Source organism: Schistocerca gregaria, chromosome 8, assembly GCF_023897955.1.
Source record: "Schistocerca gregaria isolate iqSchGreg1 chromosome 8, iqSchGreg1.2, whole genome shotgun sequence".
NCBI lineage: Eukaryota > Metazoa > Arthropoda > Insecta > Orthoptera > Acrididae > Schistocerca > Schistocerca gregaria.
Window position 1 is genome coordinate 326357069 of NC_064927.1, and position 20393 is coordinate 326377461.

General features: G+C 37.3%; 2 protein-coding genes across 2 annotated transcripts in view; both read right to left on the minus strand.

The window, feature by feature from the left end:
- The window catches only part of LOC126285171 (odorant receptor Or2-like), a 94951-nt gene extending 80845 nt beyond the window's left edge, over positions 1 to 14106 (minus strand). The window contains exon 1 of the mRNA XM_049984481.1: positions 14086 to 14106. Coding sequence (XP_049840438.1) covers positions 14086 to 14106 — 21 coding nt within the window. The remainder of the gene's footprint in view (positions 1 to 14085) is intronic.
- A 726-nt stretch (positions 14107 to 14832) lies between these two features.
- LOC126284993 (odorant receptor Or2-like) overlaps positions 14833 to 20393 on the minus strand; it is a 55915-nt gene continuing 50354 nt past the window's right edge. Inside the window, exon 5 of the mRNA XM_049984285.1 lies at positions 14833 to 14889. Coding sequence (XP_049840242.1) covers positions 14833 to 14889 — 57 coding nt within the window. The remainder of the gene's footprint in view (positions 14890 to 20393) is intronic.

Here is a 20393-nt window from a genome sequence, read left to right on the forward strand (position 1 = left end):
TCAGTTTGCTAAAGAGGTTTGGGTTTCTTTAATCTTTTCTGCTTTATTTGAAACCAAGTGTTTAATTTCACACAACTGGCTAATTTCAATTGTTCGCTGGATTTCAAGTGGACGTATGTGAATATGCCGTTATAAAGAACCAAACATGAGATAATACAGTAGTGGTAGTCCAAGAAAATTTACATACGAATCTGGACATATGAATGTGCATTTTAAGCCGAATTATGCATTTTAGTATGGTTCACAAAATTCCGATATAAGATCATTTAATGTTTTACACTACTTGCGTCATTGTAGCTGCGTAAGCGTGATGAAGCCTATTATCTGTCGCTCTCAACCAATTGATGAAACGAACCTATTTCTAAAGGGCGTAGGAAAATGTTTCTAATTGTGCTTTGAAAAGCGTTACATTCAAACCTAAATTCATTTTACGCAAGGTGAACTTTTTGCGAGAATGTACGATGAATTTCTTAAATTGCAAAGCGATTGACTCTCAAACTCTTTGAGGACGACCATTTAGAACAATTTCGGGCCCAGAAGATCAGACTTTTACATCGATATTAAAAATTTGGCTGGCACATTTGTGTGATGTATATTGCAGTGTAACACGCGCAAAAAAGGTCAACATTATATGTGGAAGCTTAGCTTCTCCCCCAGCTTATTAATCTTCGAGATCAATACTATATGTGAATGCTATGTGTTTTAATTTAAACCATTAACTTTTCTTATTTGTGTGTTCGCGCAACTTAAGAGTGATCTTGCTGTTGGCTGACTACATCACATGTTGTATGCTGTCATCAGCTGGCGAGATCACATGACGTGAGCTATGATTGGCATACAAAAGCCCATCGCAATCTCGATTTCAATGCCTGGGAAAGTGACATGCGGTGTATGACGGAATTGAAATTTATACCTTGGCAATACGGAAATATGCAGCGTACATGTTGCTGCACATCAAAGGTCTTTCAAAACGTTTTTCCCCCTTGAGTTTCGTTTCCTAAAGTGGCGGGAAATTCTAAGTCGGCATATAAAACCATGAACATTAAAAGAATTGATGAGTTTTACAGTGCCGAGGAAGAGTATACTGTCACTTAATACGGGCAAAATGTATTTTCACCCTGGATAAAGTGTATTTTTAACTGGGAAAACCGGGAAAAAATCCGGGATTTTTTTTCCTTGTCCGCGTATACACCCTGAATTCAGAGATTGAAATTACACCTTTTGGAGCCGACATAAATCGCGAAGATGAGTCCGCGCCTACTTTCAACATTTAAGGACAAATATATTGCCGCGTTGGTTCATTGCTTCCGTTTTCTAACGCTAAACATAAATTTCTAAAAAAACTGAGTTATGTGTGACGATGATGCACATGTTGATCAACACTGCGATGCAGTTTCAGATGCCAAACACCAAGTTGTTTCCAATTTGCAAATATTTTTCCATTAACAAAATGCATTGATAAAATTATTATAAATTGCAGTTGACAACGTACCAAACTATAATAATGAAATTCAAATATGAGCCGACAAAACATCACACGGACAGCATGCTGGTCTCTGCAGCACACCTACCATCAGTGATGTTGGGATTGTCATTATTGGTGAAGAACGTGATAAACATCTTCAGCGACGAAATAACACAATTCAAACAGTCAGTGACATGCATCGATCATGCACTACAATATCCCGCAATTTTTTGGGAGAGATTGGGCGGATAGCATTCAATAATAAGCAAACTAATTTAATTACAAGTTAATACAAGCATCTTTATTTCCTTTTGTCAAATGAAAATATTATTCCCATTTTAACTTTAGGACATTCGTAAGTGAAATATATTTTTCCTTCTCTTCCTTTTTCTTTATTTATACAGTAAAAAATGTATCAGTGATGAATTATTACTCATACTACACAATGATACCTCAGAATGGAGCAAATCAAATTCTGCAATGTTTAATCTTCCCCCTCCTTCCTTCTTACATAATTTGTCCACGTTAAACAATGCCCACTCCAAGTAATTAACAAGCAAAGTCTTTTATGAAGATTTGAGAGGAGTGAAGAGTAGAATAAACTTTCATGTTTACTTAGCTTGTTGTGTTGAGGTGGCTCCAGTTCTACTCGTCTAGAGGTCTGATTCTGGAAGTTGAAAATGTAACATCAGGTCCTCAAGGTTGGTTTGAACCAAATAAATTGGAAGATTTTATTTAATAATTTTGGTCAGATATTTCTCACATTTTAGTGTATCATGCAGCGTTTTGATTTTTCACATTAACAAAGCCGAAATTACATTGTTCGCACATAGTACACAAAAATACGTCCGATCACATGAGACGCAAGCATTTGACTGTCCCACTCTACAGAAATAACCATATTTGAAGGATTTACAATTTTCCTTAGCAAATGAGTCCCTACTAGTTTTCGTTACATTTTTAATTTCGATTACTGTTTCATAAATGAATCCAGAAACATATTAAGCAGAACAGGGTTGTGTAATTAACGACAGAAATATTAAGTGTGCAAATAATTTGTAATTTCAAATGCTTCTAAAAACATAATTTTAACGGCGTATTCAGAATTAGTATTTACCGTCTATAACATCGAGATTAAAGCATTTTATAAAGTAATACATTCTCATAAATTCTAGCTTCAAATATTACATACTATGTGTAAAATTGTTATATTTGAAGCTAAAATTTATGAGAATATAACATACTGTGTGTAAAATTGCCTGCACCCATGAACCATGGACATTGCCTTTGGTGGGGAGGCTTGCGTGCCTCAGCGTTACAGATGGCCATAACGTAGGTGCAACCACAATGGAGGGGTATGTGTTGAGAGGCCAGACAAACATGTGGTTCCTGAAGAGGGGCAGCAGCCTTTTCAGTAGTTGCAGGTGGAACAGTCTAGATGATTGACTGATCTGGCCTTGCAACACTAACCAAAACGGCCTTGCTGTGCTGGTATTGCGAACGGCTGAAAGCAAGGGGAAACTACAGCTGTAGTTTTTCCCCAGGGCATGCAGCTTTACTGTATGGTTAAATTATGGTGGTGACCTCTTGGGTAAAATATTCCGAAGGTAAAATAGTCCCCCATTCAGATCTCCGGGCAGGGACTACTCAGGAGGACGTCGTTATCAGGAGAAAGAAAACTGGCGTTCTATTGATAGGAGTGTGCAACGTCAGATCCCTTAATCGGGCAGGTAGGTTAGAAAATTTAAAAAGGGAAATGGATACGTTGAAGTTAGATATAGTGAGAATTAGTGGAGTTCGGTGGCAGGAGGAACAAGACTTTTGGTCAGGTGAATACAGGGTTATAAATACAATATCAATTAGGGGTCATGCAGGAGTAGGTTTAATAATGAACAAAAAAATAGGAGTGCGGGTAAGCTACTACCAACAGCATAGTGAACGCATTATTGTGGCCAAGATAGACACGATACCCACACCCACGACAATAGTAGAAATTTATATGGCAACTAGCTCTGCAGATGATGAAGAAATTTATGAAATGTATGATGAGACCAAAGAAATTATTCAGGTAGTGAAGACAAACAAAAATTTAATAGTTATGGGTGACTGAAATCGAGAGTAGGAAAAGGAAGAGAAGCAAACATAGTGGGTGAATATGGATTGGGGAGAGAATTGAAAGAGGAAGCTGTCTGGTAGTATTTTGCTCAGAACATAACTCAATCATAGCTAACACTTGGTTCAAGAATCATAAAAGAAGGTTGTATTCATGAGAGAATCCTGGAGATACTATAAGGTATCAGATAGATTATATAATGGTAAGACAGAGATTTAGGAACCAGATTTTAAATTGTAAAACAGTTTCAGGGGCAGAGATGGACTCTGAGCACAATCTATTGGTTATCAACTGTAGGTTAAAAATGAAGAAACTGCAAAAAGGTGGGAATTTAAGGAGATGGGACCTGGATAAACTGACTAAACCACAGGTTGTACAGAGTTTCAGGGAGAGCATAAGGCAACAATTGAAAAGAATGAGGGAAAGAAATACAGTACAAGAGGAATGGGTTGCTCTGAGGGATGAAGTGGTGAAGGCAGCAGAGAATCAAGTAGGTAAAAAGACGAGGGCTAGTAGAAATCCTTGGGTAACAGAAGAAATATTGAATTTAATTGATGGAGGGAGAAAATATAAAAACGCAGTAAATGAAGCAGACAGAAAGGCATACAAACCTCTCAAAAATGAGATCGACAGGATATGCAAAATGGCTAAGCAGCGATGGCTAGAGGACAAATGTAAGGATATAGACGCTTATCTCACCAGGGGCAAGATAGATACTGCCTACAGGAAAATTAAAGAGTACTTTGGAGAAAAGAGAGCCACTTGTATGAATATCAAGAGCGTTGATGGAAATCCAGTTGTAAGCAAAGAAGGGAAAGCAGAAAGGTGGAAGGAGTATATAGAGGGTCTATATAAGGGCGATGTACTTGAGGACAATGTTATAGAAACGGAAGAGGATGTAGATGAAGATGAAATGGGAGATACGATACTGCGAGAAGAGTTTGACAGAGCACTGAAAGGCCTGAGTCGGAACAAGGCCCTGGGAATAGACAACATTTCAATGGAACTACTGACAGCCTTGGGAGATCCAGTCCTGACAAAACTCTACCATCTGGTGAGCAAAATGTATGAGACAGGCGAAATACCCTCACACTTAGAGAAGAATATAATAATTCCAATTCCAAAGAAAGCACGTGCTGACAGATGTGAAAATTACCGAACTATCAGTTTTATAAGTCACAGCTGCAAAATACTAACACGAATTCTTTACAGGCTAATGGAAAAACTGGTAGAAGCCGAACTCGGGGAAGATCAGTTTGGATTCCGTAGAAATATTGGAACACGTGAGGCAATAATGACATTACGACTTATCTTCGAAGGAAGATTAAGAAAAGGCAAACCTACATTTCTAGCATTTGTCGACTTAGAGAAAGCTTTTGACCATGTTGACTGGAATAATCTCTTTCAAATTCTAAAGGTGGCTGGGGTAAAATACAGGGAGCGAAAGGCTATTTACAATTTGTACAGAAACCTGATGGCAATTATAAGAGTTGAGGGGTATGAAAGGGAAGCAGCGGTTGGAAAGGGAGTGAGACAGAATTTTAGCCTCTCCCTGATGTTGTTCAATATGTATATTGAGAAAGCAGTAAAGGAAACAAAAGAAAAATTCGGAGTAGGTATTAAAGTCCATGGAAAAGAAATAAAAACTTTGAGGTTCGCCGATGGCATTATAATTCTGCCAGAGGCAGCAAAGGACTTGGAAGAGCAGTTGAATGGAATGGAAAGTGTCTTTAAAGGAGGATATAAGATGGATATTAAGAAAAGCAAAACGAAGATAATGGAATGTAGTGTAATTAAGTCGGGTTATGCTGAGGGAATTAGATCAGGAAAGGAGTTTTGCTATTTGGTGAGCAAAATAAGTGATGATGGTCGAAGTAGAGTGGATATAAAATGTAGACTGGCAATGGCAAGGAAAGCATTTCTGCAGAAGAGAAATTTGTTAACATCGAGTATAGATTTAAGTGTCAGGAAGACATTTCTGAAAGTATTTGTATGGAGTGTAGCCATGTATGGAAGTGAAACATGGACGATAAATAGTTTGAACAAAAAGAGAATAGAAGCTTTCGAAATGTGGTGCTACAGAAGAATGCTGAAGATTACTTGGGTGTATCAAATAGCTAATGAGGAGGTATTGAATAGAATTGGGGAGAAGAGGACATTGTGCCACAACTTGACAAGAAGAAGGAACCGGTTGGTAGGATATGTTCTGAGGCATGAAGGGATCACAAATTTAGCATTGGAGGGCAGCGTGGAAAGTAAAAATCGTAGAGGGAGACCAAGAGATGAATACACTAAGCAGTTTCAGAAGGATGTAGGTTGCAGTAAGTACTATGAGATGGAAAAGCTTGCACAGGATGGAGTAGCATGGTGAGCTGCATCAAACCAGTCTCAGGACTGAAGACAACAACAACAACAACAGTGTAAAAATGTATGAAGGTTTTAGGAGAAGTAACTGAGTTCATACCTACCTGTCCAAAATTCGAAAAATAGTACTGGTATCGACAACCAGTGTTGAGGGAAAGCAATGCTAGAGGAGGATATCCCTTTACAGGTGCCATAAACTATTTCATCAATATGTGGTAGAGATGTATGCCAAAATTTTATTCGAAAGTATGTTAATCATACGCTTAAATCAAACATGATTGGGTTTGAAAGAACACATTCGCTTGTGAGATGCAGTAACAAATGACGGAGAAGTTTACTACATTGGCAAAATGGTGATAGAGCCAGCAATGTTAAACAGTAGCCCATGGCATATGCATGAATTTCCAAAAGACGTCATTACATATGTATGACGAACTTCTCGCAGTAATTGCCTTACCCGCTCCATGGTTCCATCGGCATGTGCTGTAGACTGGTGATCAGCTCTGGGATCGTCTTGCACTGAATCTTTACGTTCATGAAACCATTTATGCCAGCCGAAAACACGACTTCTTGAACATGCCTTGCCTGTAGGTACTTACTTAATCATTGTCCACGTTTCACTAGGGGCTGTTTCCGATCTTAACGCTCACATTTTGTTGACATTCAGTGTCCATTTTGTCACTGTAACTTTCTGGCAAGAACCAAACAGAGAGTTGCTAAGCACAGCCTTGCCACCTAGTGAGTTTGCACATGAACATAGGTAAGGTCATTTAAAAGATGCACATATACCAGGTAATATAAACACAACATTTGTTCTGTTTAAGTGGTGGAAACTCAGAAATTAAGAAGACCTATCCTGGAAATTTTCAAACAAAAAGAGCCTATTCGTCTGACGTATTGGGTCATATTTACACAGTACATCGACATAATGCAGAGTGTAACCATTTGAGAATGTAGTTGGTTAATGTCAAATGCCCTTCTTCACTTGCAGGAGATGCTTGCCAAAATCTTCATTTGCTTCGAAAGTGACGAAGTGAAACAACATTGGCTAACGCGTGTGCCAGCTGTCATATGTGACAAATCCGAACATAATTGCCTATCATTTTAACCACCTGATCGCCATCCAACCCGAAAGAGGTGTACGCAAAATTCACAGAGGATTTAAGCGGAAACATTTTTCACACTTCTCGTACCGTTAGCAATGACAGTACCATTGATTTTTCGGATTATACTTTCAATCAATCGTTGACATATGGATAACCGTCACCAAAAAAGAACTGATTTATCTCGGCACTGACTGCGCATAAACTTCTTGCACTTGATTTTTATGACCGCCATTTAGTGAGAGAACAACAGTACAATGCTAATGATTTGTATATTTTTGTCGAAAGAAACGAACAACTTTGACTTTCGGAACAAAAGTTCACCTACGATTAACTTACAAATGGAGAGTTAAATGGCACAGGTGGTCTGTTCTTCCTTGAAATGCTGGCAGTATTAGGAAAATATTCTTCATGAGTTTGATGTTGGCTCACATTATATCTCAAAATGGAATAGTTTTGACTCTTACTTCATCAGCTACAGCGGCTTCAATATTAGATTGTGGATGAACAGTGCTTTCGGTGTTCATATTGCCAATCCATATGCGTTTCTGGGAAGCTCCAACATGTAACATTTCAAAAGGATCTGGCATGGCTAAAGTTATGAAACTTTGTTAGTGCATCATCTGGGACAAAAACTCCGTGACTCATGACAATCGCTTGAAGCACTTGGTAGTAGTCTAAATGATTTATGATCAAATGCACAACTGTTCGATGGCGCTCTCATTGTATTACTTGGCGACTACAAACTCTTCCAGTGATACTTACATCAACACCAGCTGATGAGCTCAACGCTTACTCAAATCATCGCATTTTTGGAGAGATGTGGGAAAACTCACATTCCAGGCGATTTCGTTCCCTACAAATGGATTGGCAGTGTCATGAATGCAGGAAAAGTTGTTAATTATCCAATCGAGTTTATAAATTGGTCTGATCTTACTGATGTGCCATCATCCAAAAGTTCACACAAAGTCGACTCGCTATTATTCTCTTGCGCAACATTAATCCAACCTGACTGTGAAATGGAGCAAAACTATCTGTGATGAAATTGATACCGAATGTCATCGAGGCAACCATTCTTGATAGAAAGTCGAAAGGAGAAGATGTGATCATTCCACACCTTCCCGTTATTTGCACCAACAAAACATCTGATTTCAAACGACTGCAGTTCCCCATCCGACTTGCGTTCTCAATAACCATCAACAAGACCAAGATTGGTCACTTTAGGTGTAAAGATTGGCTCTAGAAAATCCATAGTTTTCACATGATCAGCTGTACATTGCATGCTCTTGAGTCAGAAGGACAAGAAATTTGTTTGTTATTGTTGAAGAATGAAAAAACAAAAAGTATCATTTACTCTAAATGACCTGAATAACAAATTCAGTGAAATAAAATGAATATCATATATAAAATAGATATCACTTATACCTCTCTTTTATATAACACTTTGTTCCAATAAATTATTCACTATGGACAATGAAATAATATTCTTTTTATCATTCCTAATTAAACAAGATAACTTTTATTCTAATTTCAAACTATATTTGCACAGTTATTTCACCTGCTTATGCAACGTGCCAGACACCAACTAATAGAATGTAGATTCATTGCAAGGTATTTCATGTCAAGTTATTTCTAACAGCTTTGTTGACCTTTCTAGTAAAATGGTAGGAGACGTTCAAAGTCAAGTGGAGGAACAGTGGGCTACTATTGATGATCGAATTAGCGTAACTGAAGCCGACCAGAATGTACTGAGGGAAAATGGTGAGTCATGAGCAAGCATTACAGGGAGGGTTAATATTTCTGAGAGCTGAACAAGACGAGACCAAAACAATGAACAAGTTTTACTAAGAAAGAATTAAGTAAGATCTTTAAACAAGTAGTCAGTCAACAATAAAACTGCTCTGGTATTGAGCCGTATGAAAATACGCAAGCAACTCGAATAACACTCAGTACTATTGATTAAGGGACTCCGATCATGAATGTCCTGAGTGTGGAGAATTTCTAATGTTCTTTTCTCCCTCGCAGTGCTACTGATATATAACCCTTAGTTAGCTCAAAATCTGTGTATACAGGGTTAAAAGTTAAAGCATTTCTGAAAATATCAGTTATACATTTATTGCATTTAGATGTTGGCAACAATATCATAGGCTGAAAAGCTGAACACAGTTTAACTGAGGTACAATTCTCAATGGTAACACTGACTCCACAGCCTAGAAAAACAGTGCGGCTACATACAGCGTTCAGAGAAGCATGATAACAAATTTATTTTCTTATGCAGATCTGTGGAAAACGTACAAAATTTATTTTACTGTGAGAACTGTGAGAAATATATGTAAAGATTTATATCAACGATTACATACATTAACACTTGATTTTAGAATAATTCGAAAATATCTGGCAAGGGAGGTAGAGAAGATCATCCCATTGGTAAATGCCAATTCTGATGAATTGAACTTCATTAATTTAGGTGACACTATATTTTACGGGTAAAAATTTAGATTTTCAGTAAATAGAGAAAGATGATTTATGAACTACGAGGTATTAGAACATTCAATTTGGGTGTTCCTGTTGGTCACCTGTTACTTTATCCTCCATCCTCCCTCTATCTCTTCATTCTTTTATTTATCCTAGCCTCCTTGGTGGTAGTTTCCGGAGATATATGTGCTTTGGCTACTCCAAGCCGATTACCAACAGTTAGAGCTGAAACCGTGTTCCCTCCAGACTGGGTGTCAAATTTTCTTCAGAATATGAGTCCTACAATCACACTATCATTGAAAGTTATAATTGCATCCATTACACTTGTCTTCAATATTGTCAACCCAAAAAATTAAGTTTTAGGTGTTCGTTCCCCTGTGCAACTGATTTAACTTTCGTTGGGGGCCATGGTGATGTCTCCTAAGACGAATTGTAATTTCCATATCAGTTTATTAAGCCTTAACTGCCTCCAAACAGTAAGCAATGCTTGTGAGCATTGTATGACTGTACACACCAACCCTGTAGGTGACAGTGGAGTCAAATGATATGTATTGTTCGATCTAGCTGTGAATTAGTTACATCGAAACTTCTGTTTGTTATTAAATTTCTGTATTCTTTGCATCTGTAACACCGAAACCTATACACTGAAACAGAACCACACAGTAAATACGAAGCACTAAAGAAAAATAATATCGTAAGATTTTTTTGCAGCTAAGCCACAGCTTTCTAGACATGCTTGTATTCAGGTTCAAGTACTGAAAACCTTAAGCAGAACTCTTGTGTTTATGACACAAATGTAAAATAGGAAAAGGGTAAGGAAAAGAAGAATATGTCAAGTATTCTGACGCACTTTAGGAAGAAAGAGGACAATGTACCTGTGCAAAATTACATTCAAACTAAACCTACAACTAATGGAAGGTGAAAATGTCCATTCATTATACATTTTTGTAATCGGTATGTTATACTCTTATCTGTATATCAGAAATACTTATTTTTCGAAATCTTTTGTGATTTTCCATGAGGAGAACCTCTTAACTATAATTCAGTGTTAGTCACTGTTACACCTTCTATGTTACTGACTTAATGGAGATCGTCTAACTACAGGATTATAGCACTCAGACTGTGAATTTTATTTCCTGACATACTGTTATATGAAAATGAGAGAATGAAATATGAAATGAAATTGGATCACTGGTTCCTCTAACAATAGTAACATTAAGTGACTAAAAGAAACTGTCCTAGGCTCATTAACAACTGTTAACAACCTTTCTAAAAATCAGAAACGAAACATGAAGTCTGAAAATTCTTTATGTTATGAATGCAATATAGATATGGAAACAGGCCAGAACATGCATGCAGCGTCAATCATTCACCACCCCCCTAATGATGCCCATTGTTAACCATGAAATAATGTAACATATTTCGTCTCACTGTAAAGTTTATCAGCTTAACAGCTTACTAAACTCAATACTGTTTAAAGAGAATTAACTGGTTGCTGACCAATGATATATCTACCACATGAAGAGACTGAAGCTGTTATGAAATTCATCAATATTTTAGAAACTATACACACTACTATACACAAATGTAAACAACATAATCATAACATTCTTTAATGAAAATAATTATCCATTGAACAACACAATGACTTTAATTGAGGGACCTCAAATTTTTTTGTCATTTAAAATACCTTTAGAGGCACATTACATGCATATATTGTCATCACATATAAAATTCACTTTATATAGGTACTATAAGGTAAATTATGCAAATTTATTTTAACTGGTTTCTGCAGTTATATACCATTTTGATCAGAAGAGGCAATTTAAATACTGTGGTATCTTTCATACTAACTGAAATAATTAAGTGAAATTATCAAACAGTATAGTAATTAATGTGCTCAAAATTTCAGATAATTACTTTTAACTTTTCATACACACGGAGACTGATAGTACCAGGAACAGGAATCTAAAACAGGTTATGTCGCTTAGCTCAATGATGTTGTAACACACATACTATAAAATTCAGACCTCCCATATATCATCCACTATTGTGAAGTAACTGTTTCATGTGCTATACAGTACTTTGCCCAACGAGGCACACTGAAAAGAGTCTTACCTATGAGGAAATAGACTCATTTTAAAAGGGAACCTGTATCTAATCATCACAGTCTAGCTGACACACTCGCAAAAAACAGATTTAAAAGAGCATGAGATTGCAAATATGTAATCCACATGGCAAAGTATTTACCGATCGTGAGCCTTTCCCTTATGCATGATCAACCAGTGTTTTCACCAGCACAAATTCGTACATTTAGATCTGTAACTAAAATACTCAAAACAGTGCTTCATAGGCATTGAACGTTATTGATCTTTATTCCAGTAGGGTTAACGATGTCAACCTTATCAGGCAACTAATCTGCACCGATTTGCAGTAGCAATCGCTTTTTTGAAAGCTCAGTCACACAGGTCACATCCGATGGTGGACACCAAACCAAGGGAAAGTGTTCTATCAGGGACATCTGAGGGTGCACATACATCAGAATAAGAAATTATATATATATATAATCAAAAGCATGCATTTTGCAGCCTGAGGAGGTTCTTAACATTTTGGCTGCAAGTTTTGTAATTCTGATTCTTTTTATAACTGGTGTCTTTCATTAAAATTCTTGAAGGATTTGTCTGGAAGTCATAGAAATATTGCATCAAATTAGTCTGCTCCTGCTACATGATGTCTAGCCCCTGGAAACATTGGATGGGTTCCCATCATACTCCTGTTTGTATTGCCATTCAAATTAACTGGTCGCTCGACGATTTTAGAATTCTTGTAACCAAGAAAACCTTTATCCAGTATCTATATCGTACTTTAAAATTTATGTTTGATAATTTTTTTATAATGAGTGTGCTTTTTGCAGGCTTTGTCCTTCCACTTCCTCAAAACTGAGTGTATGTGTCCAGATTTCAGATGTTACTGAATATTCAAGGAACTTGTTATCCTGTGGAATTCCAGTCGTCTAGATCCATTCTCTCTTCCTAGTAAAATACATCCAAGAAATCTAAATATCTTAAGAATTAGAATTTTAATTTCTACGAAATGGTACAGAATACACCTGTAAATAGATACAGTCTTTATGTAACAAGCTTTTTGAATCTTCTCTAAATTTCAGCACAACAGTTTATGACGTCATCAATTTACTCTGAATGCAGAAACCAGAGGGAATTATTGCCTGAGACTGTAGACATTTGTAAAAGACCGACTTGCTGCCACACACTATCAACTGACAACCTGGAACATCAAATTTATGGTTATGTATTGTATTTATGTTATTCAAAACATAAATGAAAGTAATAGCGTACAGATGATTGTAAAAACGTTTACAAGTGGATAAGAACATGAAGTGGTCATAATCTGAATTCATAAAGTAGGTTTAAGTAATGAAGTAATGCAAATAATAAAATAAGAATAGTGATAACAATGTATAATTCAATTTACTGTTTCGAAACAAAAATCGAATATTAAGTGCACAGAAATTTTCTACAATTGATCAGATGATTACAGTAATGTTATATAATCAAGCCATGAAATAAATACTCGTTCTATTCTTCTACACTGAACTGGTTCAAAATGGCTCTACTCAAAGCTAACTAACCTAAGGACATCATACATATCCATGTCCGAGGCAGGATTCGAACCTGCAACCATAGCAGTCGCTCAGTTCCAGACCTAGAACCGGTCAGCCACATTGGCTGGCTACACTGAACTCAAAATATAATATGAAAGGTTAATAGAATAAGTAAACATGTTTTCAACATTTCCATACATTTCTATTTATTTTTATCCTTATATAACAGAGAATCAAAAATGTTTCAAGCCTTATCACATATCAGAAATGTGCTTATCACATGGTCAGCATTGACCAAGTTATAATTTAAATCAGAGTGATGGGTGAAAAATTTGAATACATAGGAAATCCAGAGTGTGATGACGATTGCACAGGCATGTCGACCAAATGACACTCTGCATGATTATAACACAGCTAAAAGTTTAAATACAATGGTTGACATTGAAAAGTAAGACTGAAGTGAATGACATAAGTCTGTAACAGTACTATTCAAATCAAAGCTCACAGTTTAAACATAGTATAAAATAGACTGTTGTTCAAGATATTGTAGATAAGGCAACACTGCAGAAATTGACATAAGACATTATGTTGCTTTCTGAATGTATTATGGTAGAACATGGTTGAAACGTTATGAAACAGAACGAAAAATCTGACCTAAGTCGTAAATTTATGTCAAACAAAATCCTGATTATCAGATTCCATGTGAATATACCTTATAGAATATCATTTTACTATCTATAGTAAAGCTTTGTAGCTTTGTTCACATGTTATTATTCAAGTACAAAAAGTGTCTTAAAATTCAGAACAGGTAAATTCTCTGGCAGCATCAGTGGTGAACACATTATAACTAATATATGTTTCCCAGACCAGAAGAAGGTCAGAATTGGTTACTATGTCATACATATTATTTTAAGAGCTAGATGTTGCAGATATTTGTACATACCAGAGTTACATCATAATTCATGTTTTATAGCTATGCCGAATCTACATCACTACCTAAGGCCTATTGATGATTCTTGCATTGTTATCTGAAATCTAGGTCTGCAATAAAATTTGCGTGATATTACAACCAGTATTGACCTTCTTTCTATCCGGGATTACATCTCTTCCATGGGGCACAGTTATTCCCATGAAATCAGACAAGGTATTTACGTTTGTCTGCGAAATGCAGTATTATATTTCTGGTTGTAGTGCATGGCACATAAAGGGCTTGTTAAAAATGAAAAAAAATATTGAAGATCGTACTACAATAAGTGAGGAGGCCAAATTGTCTTTCTCTGTAGGACAGATCAAATAACTTCATATAACACGAAAAATCCGAATGTCCTAACAGAAGTAATCTCAACTGCAAATGTGGCACTTCATTTGCAATTGCTGTCTGTCTTCACAGTAAGCATGTCCATTTTAAACATATAAACATAAAGGCCAGAAAAGCGTAAATTCTGATTTCTAACTGGTTTGTGCTTAAAGACAGGCCAGTTTCAATTGTAGCTGAGAATACAGAAAACTATTTGGTCTGAAATCAAGAACCAACATAAAAAGAGCAATACTTTTTAGATAATGTTGTAACTTACAGTTGTTTTGCTGGGGTGTAGCTATGTATTACATGTAAATCTCCTAAAAAATGTCACCAAGTCATCAACTATTTATTGTGTCCACTGAGACAGGCATTCTTAAGTCAATTTGCACTCTAGCGTTTGTTCATTTGACTCAAAAGTGCATAGTATGAGTAAGAAGCATTTACAAGCTGAAAGAGAAATTAAAGTTTATAAATAACTATACGAAGAATTGAAGTAATTGTGTGATCAGAAAAGACAAAGGAAACAACATTGCTACAGTCATACCTTGTGGGCAGAATTTACTTACTGGAAAATAAAATTTATTATAATAGCAGATACTTTATAATGTAAATCTCTTTAATACTGGGAAATGTCTTGAATTGAATGCAACTATGTTAACAGACTGATATATTACCTCATGGATTATTTGTATTCTGAGTTTCATTTAAATTTAACCTCCATATCTATGATAAGATAAATACTATATCATAGTATATCTTGAGATATTATGAAGAAAACTAGAAAAGATCAGAATGCTCAACTTGACTCAGTGAGCCTAATGGTGAAGAAAGAGTATTTTCCCTTTCTTTCATTAATTTCAAGGTCTTACACTTATTATGCAAGTGCTATAAAGTTAAATTAAAACAGTCACAGGTGAACAGTATGTTCTTATTTCTTTTCCACTTCGTTTTTGTGTATCATGATTGCAATAATGTGATGAAAGTGTACCTTTAGTTATTGGTACAAGAATAGATAGTCATACTTTTATGCTCACTTCTGTATATTCCTATTTACGTAACTTGTTTTTGTAGGCAATAAAGTTTACGTGAACATAAAAACCTAACTCATAGATACTGTTTCTTGACTGTGTATGTATGAGCAAATTAACAATATCTCAGGAAGAATACATGAGTACCTCGTTTACTAAGACAGACACAAAATAAATAATATTAAAAATGTCTGTGCATTTTATAATGTAATAAGCATACTTTTACAGACTTCCTACTCTCACTTAAAAGAGCAAGCTATGGGTACTGTACAAAAATATCTTCCATTGAAAAGTGGTTAATTTAAAATTTAAAATATTTTCACTTAGATGGGAAAGCATTTGTGCCTTTTATTCGAGCTTAGTTTTATTCATTCTCGAATTACAGATATTTCTTCTTTATAGGTGACGTGAAAGGTGACGGCCTTAATGCAAAGTAAATACATTAATATCGCCTTCACGTCTCGAGCGACGAGTACCTTTGTTATCACAGAGGTTTTCAATCAGTGCTTTCCAGACAGGCCATCCGTTACTTTCTGTACAATGTTCAACTTATCTCGTAATGCCTTGAAATAGGGCTTAAGTAGGCAAAAAGCAAGGACGACGATGGAAAACTGCAGCGAATGGTGCTACATTAACGGCAGTTATGGCATCAGGTAGCACCGATGTTTAACGTTACCATGTTTCATTAGTACTAAAAGCGTTCTCCATCCCAGATTCGAAACCCGACACCGCGTAAACTTTGATTCATAATTAGCATTGGCAGCCGCAGACTTCCGCTATAAGAAGTCGTCGTCCTTCAGCCAACAGTCTTCTCAAACATGACTGAGGAGTGGGCAGAGTTTCAGGACACTCTCTTGTCCTAGGGGGGGGGGGGGGGGCTGCCTCTAAGGATTGAAGAAACAGCAATTATCAAAACCTTGAGGATGCAGAAGGCAATGCAAACTACTACGTTAAAGACATAATATATATCCATAGGTCAAATGACCGGTAATTGAATAGTTCCTCATTCGGACCTCAGAGAGAAGGCCATCAAAGAGGAGAAGACCATGAGACATAGATTGAATAACAAACGAAACGATAACGTTCTACGAGTCGGCGTATGGAATGGCAGAAGCTTGAACGTAGCAGGAAAGCTAGAAAATCTGAAAAGGGAAATACAAAGGCTCAATCTAGATATAGAAGGGCCCAAAGAATGGAAACAAAACAAGGATTTCTGGTTAGATAAATATAGGGTAATATCAACAGCAGCAGAAAATAGTATAAAGGGAGCAGGGATTTTTATGAATAGGAAGGTAGGACACAAGGTGAGTAACTGTGAACACTTTAGCGAGAGAGTTCTTCTCATCAGAATCGACAGCAAACCAACACCGGCGGCAGTTGCTCAGGTATACGTTCCAACGTTGCAAGCTGAAAATAAAGAGACAGAGAAAGTATATGAGGATACTGAAAGAATTATCAGTGTGCAAAGGGAGACGAAAACCTGTTACTCGTGGGGCATTGGAATGAAGTTCTAGGCGAAGGAGTAGAAGAAAAGTTTGCAGGAAAATATGGGCTTGAGACAAGGAATAAGAGAGGAAAAAGGCTAAGAGAGTTCTGCAATAAATTTCAGCTAATAATAGCGAATACTCTGTTAAAGAATCACAAGAAGAGGAGGCATACGTAGAAAAGACGGTATGATACGGGAAGATTTCAATTAGATTACATCATGGTAAGACAGAGATTCCGAAATCAGATTCGGGATTGTAAAGCGTACCCAGGAGCAGATGTAGTAGTGATGAAGAGTAGGCAGAAGTTTAAGAGATTAGTCAGGCAGAATCAATACGCATAGAAGTGGGATGTGGAAGTACTAATGGATGACGAGATGTGGTTGAAGTTCTTTAAGATGGTAAATACAGCTAATGAACATAAACTAAAAAGGGCAAACACAGAAGTTGGAATGGAAACCATAGGCAAAAAGCAGGCAACTGTGAAGAAACCATGGGTTACCGAAGAAATACTTCAATCGATGAAAGAAGGAAGTACAAAAATGTTCGAGGGGAATTCAGGAATAAAGATATACAAATTAAAACCAAGGGTGGCAATATTAGGTGTGGAACTAGAATTCCATTGTTAAATGCAGAGGAGAGAGTGGGTAGGTGGAAAAGGTATACTGAAGGCCTCCAAGTAGGGGAAGATTTCTCTGAAGTTATATAAGAAGAACATAAGTCGATTCAGAAGAGATAGGGGATCCAGAATTATAATTTAAGAGATATTTGAAAGACTTAAGATAAAATAAGGTAGAAGGAATAGATAACATTCCATCAGAATTTCTAAAATAGTGGGAGAAGCGACAACAACACTATTCACGTTGATACGAAGAGTGTATGAGTCTGGCGCCATACCATCTGATTTTCGGAAAAATATCATCCATAAAATTACCAAGACTGCAAGAAACCACAAGCGTGAGAATTATCGCCCAATCAGATTAACAGCTAATTAATGAAAATTACTTTCGAGAATAATGTACAGAAGAATGGAAAAGAATTTTGAGTTGTGTTAGACACGATAAGTTTGCCTTTAAGAACGGTAAAGGCACAAGAGAGGCAATTCTGACATTGCGACTGATAATGGAAGTCATACCAAAGAAAAATCAAGACACGTTCATAGGATTTGTCGACCTGCAAAAGGCATTCGACTATTTAAAATGGTGTAAGATGTTCGAAATTCTGAGAAAAATATGGAAAGCTATGGGAGAGACAGGCAATATACAATATGTACGAGAGGCAACAAAGATTCATAAGAGTGGACGGCAAAGAACGAGGTGCTCGGATTAAATACGGTGTAAGACATTAATTTAGACTTTCGCCCTTAGTGTTCAATCTCTACATCGAAGAGGCAATTACCGAAATAAAAGAAAGTATCGGGAGTGGAATTAAAATTCAAGGTGAAAGGATATCAATGAAACGATTCACTGATGACATTGCTATGCTGGGTGAAACTGAAGAAGAATTACATGATCTTCTGAATGGAATGAACTGTATAATGAGAGACCACAATGTTTCCAGGATTTAAATTAAGTAGATTTTTGTCTGTGGTGGTATGTGAAGGCAACTGTATGCAGTGAAAAGGAATGCTTGCTAATGGACCTCCAGTCAAAAGCAGTCACCTTGCCATTGATTATCACTCCATTGAACAACTCAAGTGCTCCAAGACCCTCCTGCTTTTAGTTCCCAAACAACACGATCACCACAATGCCCTCTCTTAATAACACAGCTGAAAAAGAGAAAAAGAGGGAAAGATTTCATGTCAGGAGATCATATTTATCTTTTAAGAGGAAACCGCTTACTTCGAAGCAAGAAACTCTTAAAAACATTACGAAGCACAAAATACTTTGCCCACTTCCAACTGTGTATGGCCCCATAGCACAGAGAAAAGAATATTTAACACTGCTACGAGGATTTGTAAGTTATTTCACGGCTGGAAAAATTTACGTTATTTGTCACGATCCCGTACCTCTCAGCGCTTCCAGTTACTATCAGGAAGATACAGTCAAGAGGAGCGATGTTGGCGACTTATGTAAGGCATGAGTCGAGCAGCGAAGCAGCGTTGCCGTCTCTAACGCCAAGGGATGGCGTTACACTTGCTGCTGGAATGACTTGCTGACGATGACGCTACAATCGGTGTAATACAACATGGAGAGAGTGGTAGATGCTCTGTAGTTCTTGCAAGTAACTTCAAAATATCTTTACAGCAATTGCATTATTTACGTAGAGTGTTCATACAGGTTTCTGTCGAGTTCCTGTCCCAATGGCATCTCCCTCGAAACCAGAAGGTGCTCCTAATTGCAGCTTTGATCAATGGGGAGTAACTATTAATCTTACTACGTCTTCTTCTGTGAGTACCTATAGTGCTGTGTAATATTAGTTCCCGCATGTTTCATCACATTCTGTCAAAAAGGGCGCATCTTCCCTTTAAAGAAGCTGCACATCACCTTTGTGTCTCTCCTTCACCCAGAAAAATGTCGGGCCCATTCTTGCAGCGGGGGTCTGACCGCACAGGATATCTGGGTCTTGACTTCAGAAACTGGATGCCGTATTTCCCTACCCATGCGTCTGCAAGTTCCGTGATAGCTACGTGTTCCTTTCCGTTCGTAATACGCCGCACGATCAGCCATGTAGGAGTTCAGTGCATCCGTGCCTCCTCTATCCTCTGGTCCATAATTCGAAGCCCATATTAGCCTAGGATATTAAGTGTATGGAAAAAATAAAGGTATCACATCACATCGTATTACAGAAGGTTGTGAAATCTTTCATTCAGTAATCAATTTCGAAAGAGCTGGAATTGAGCGTGGATCCCACCTCCTTGATACTCCAGAAACGTTTTAACTTGCTGGACAACACGTCAAGTGTATTCTGTAGCCTTTATGTGTTAACCTACGTGGTCAGAACAATCCGGACACCTGGCCACCTAGCTGAAAATGACTCATAGGATCGTGGCGACCTCCATCGGTTATGCTGGGATTCAATATAGTATTGACCTACCCTCAGCCTTGATGACAGCTTCCACTCTCGCAGGCACAAGTTCGGTTAGTGATGGAAAGTTTCTTGGGGAATGGCAGCCCATTCTTCACGTGTTGCAATGAGGAGAGGTATCGATGTTGACCAGTGAGGCCTGGTACGAAGTCGGCGTTCCAAAACATCCCAAAGGTGTGCTATACCATTCAGACCTGGACTCTATGCAAGCCAGTCCATTACAGGGATTTTATTGTCGTGTAACAAGTCCGCCACAAGCCGTGCATTATGAACAGGTGGTCCATCGCGTTGAGAGGTCCTATCGCCATCCCCGAATTGCTCTTCAACAGTGGAAAACAAGAAGCTGCTTAAAACATCAATGTAGACCTGTGCTGTGATAGCGCCACACAAAACAACAAAGGGTGCCAGCCAA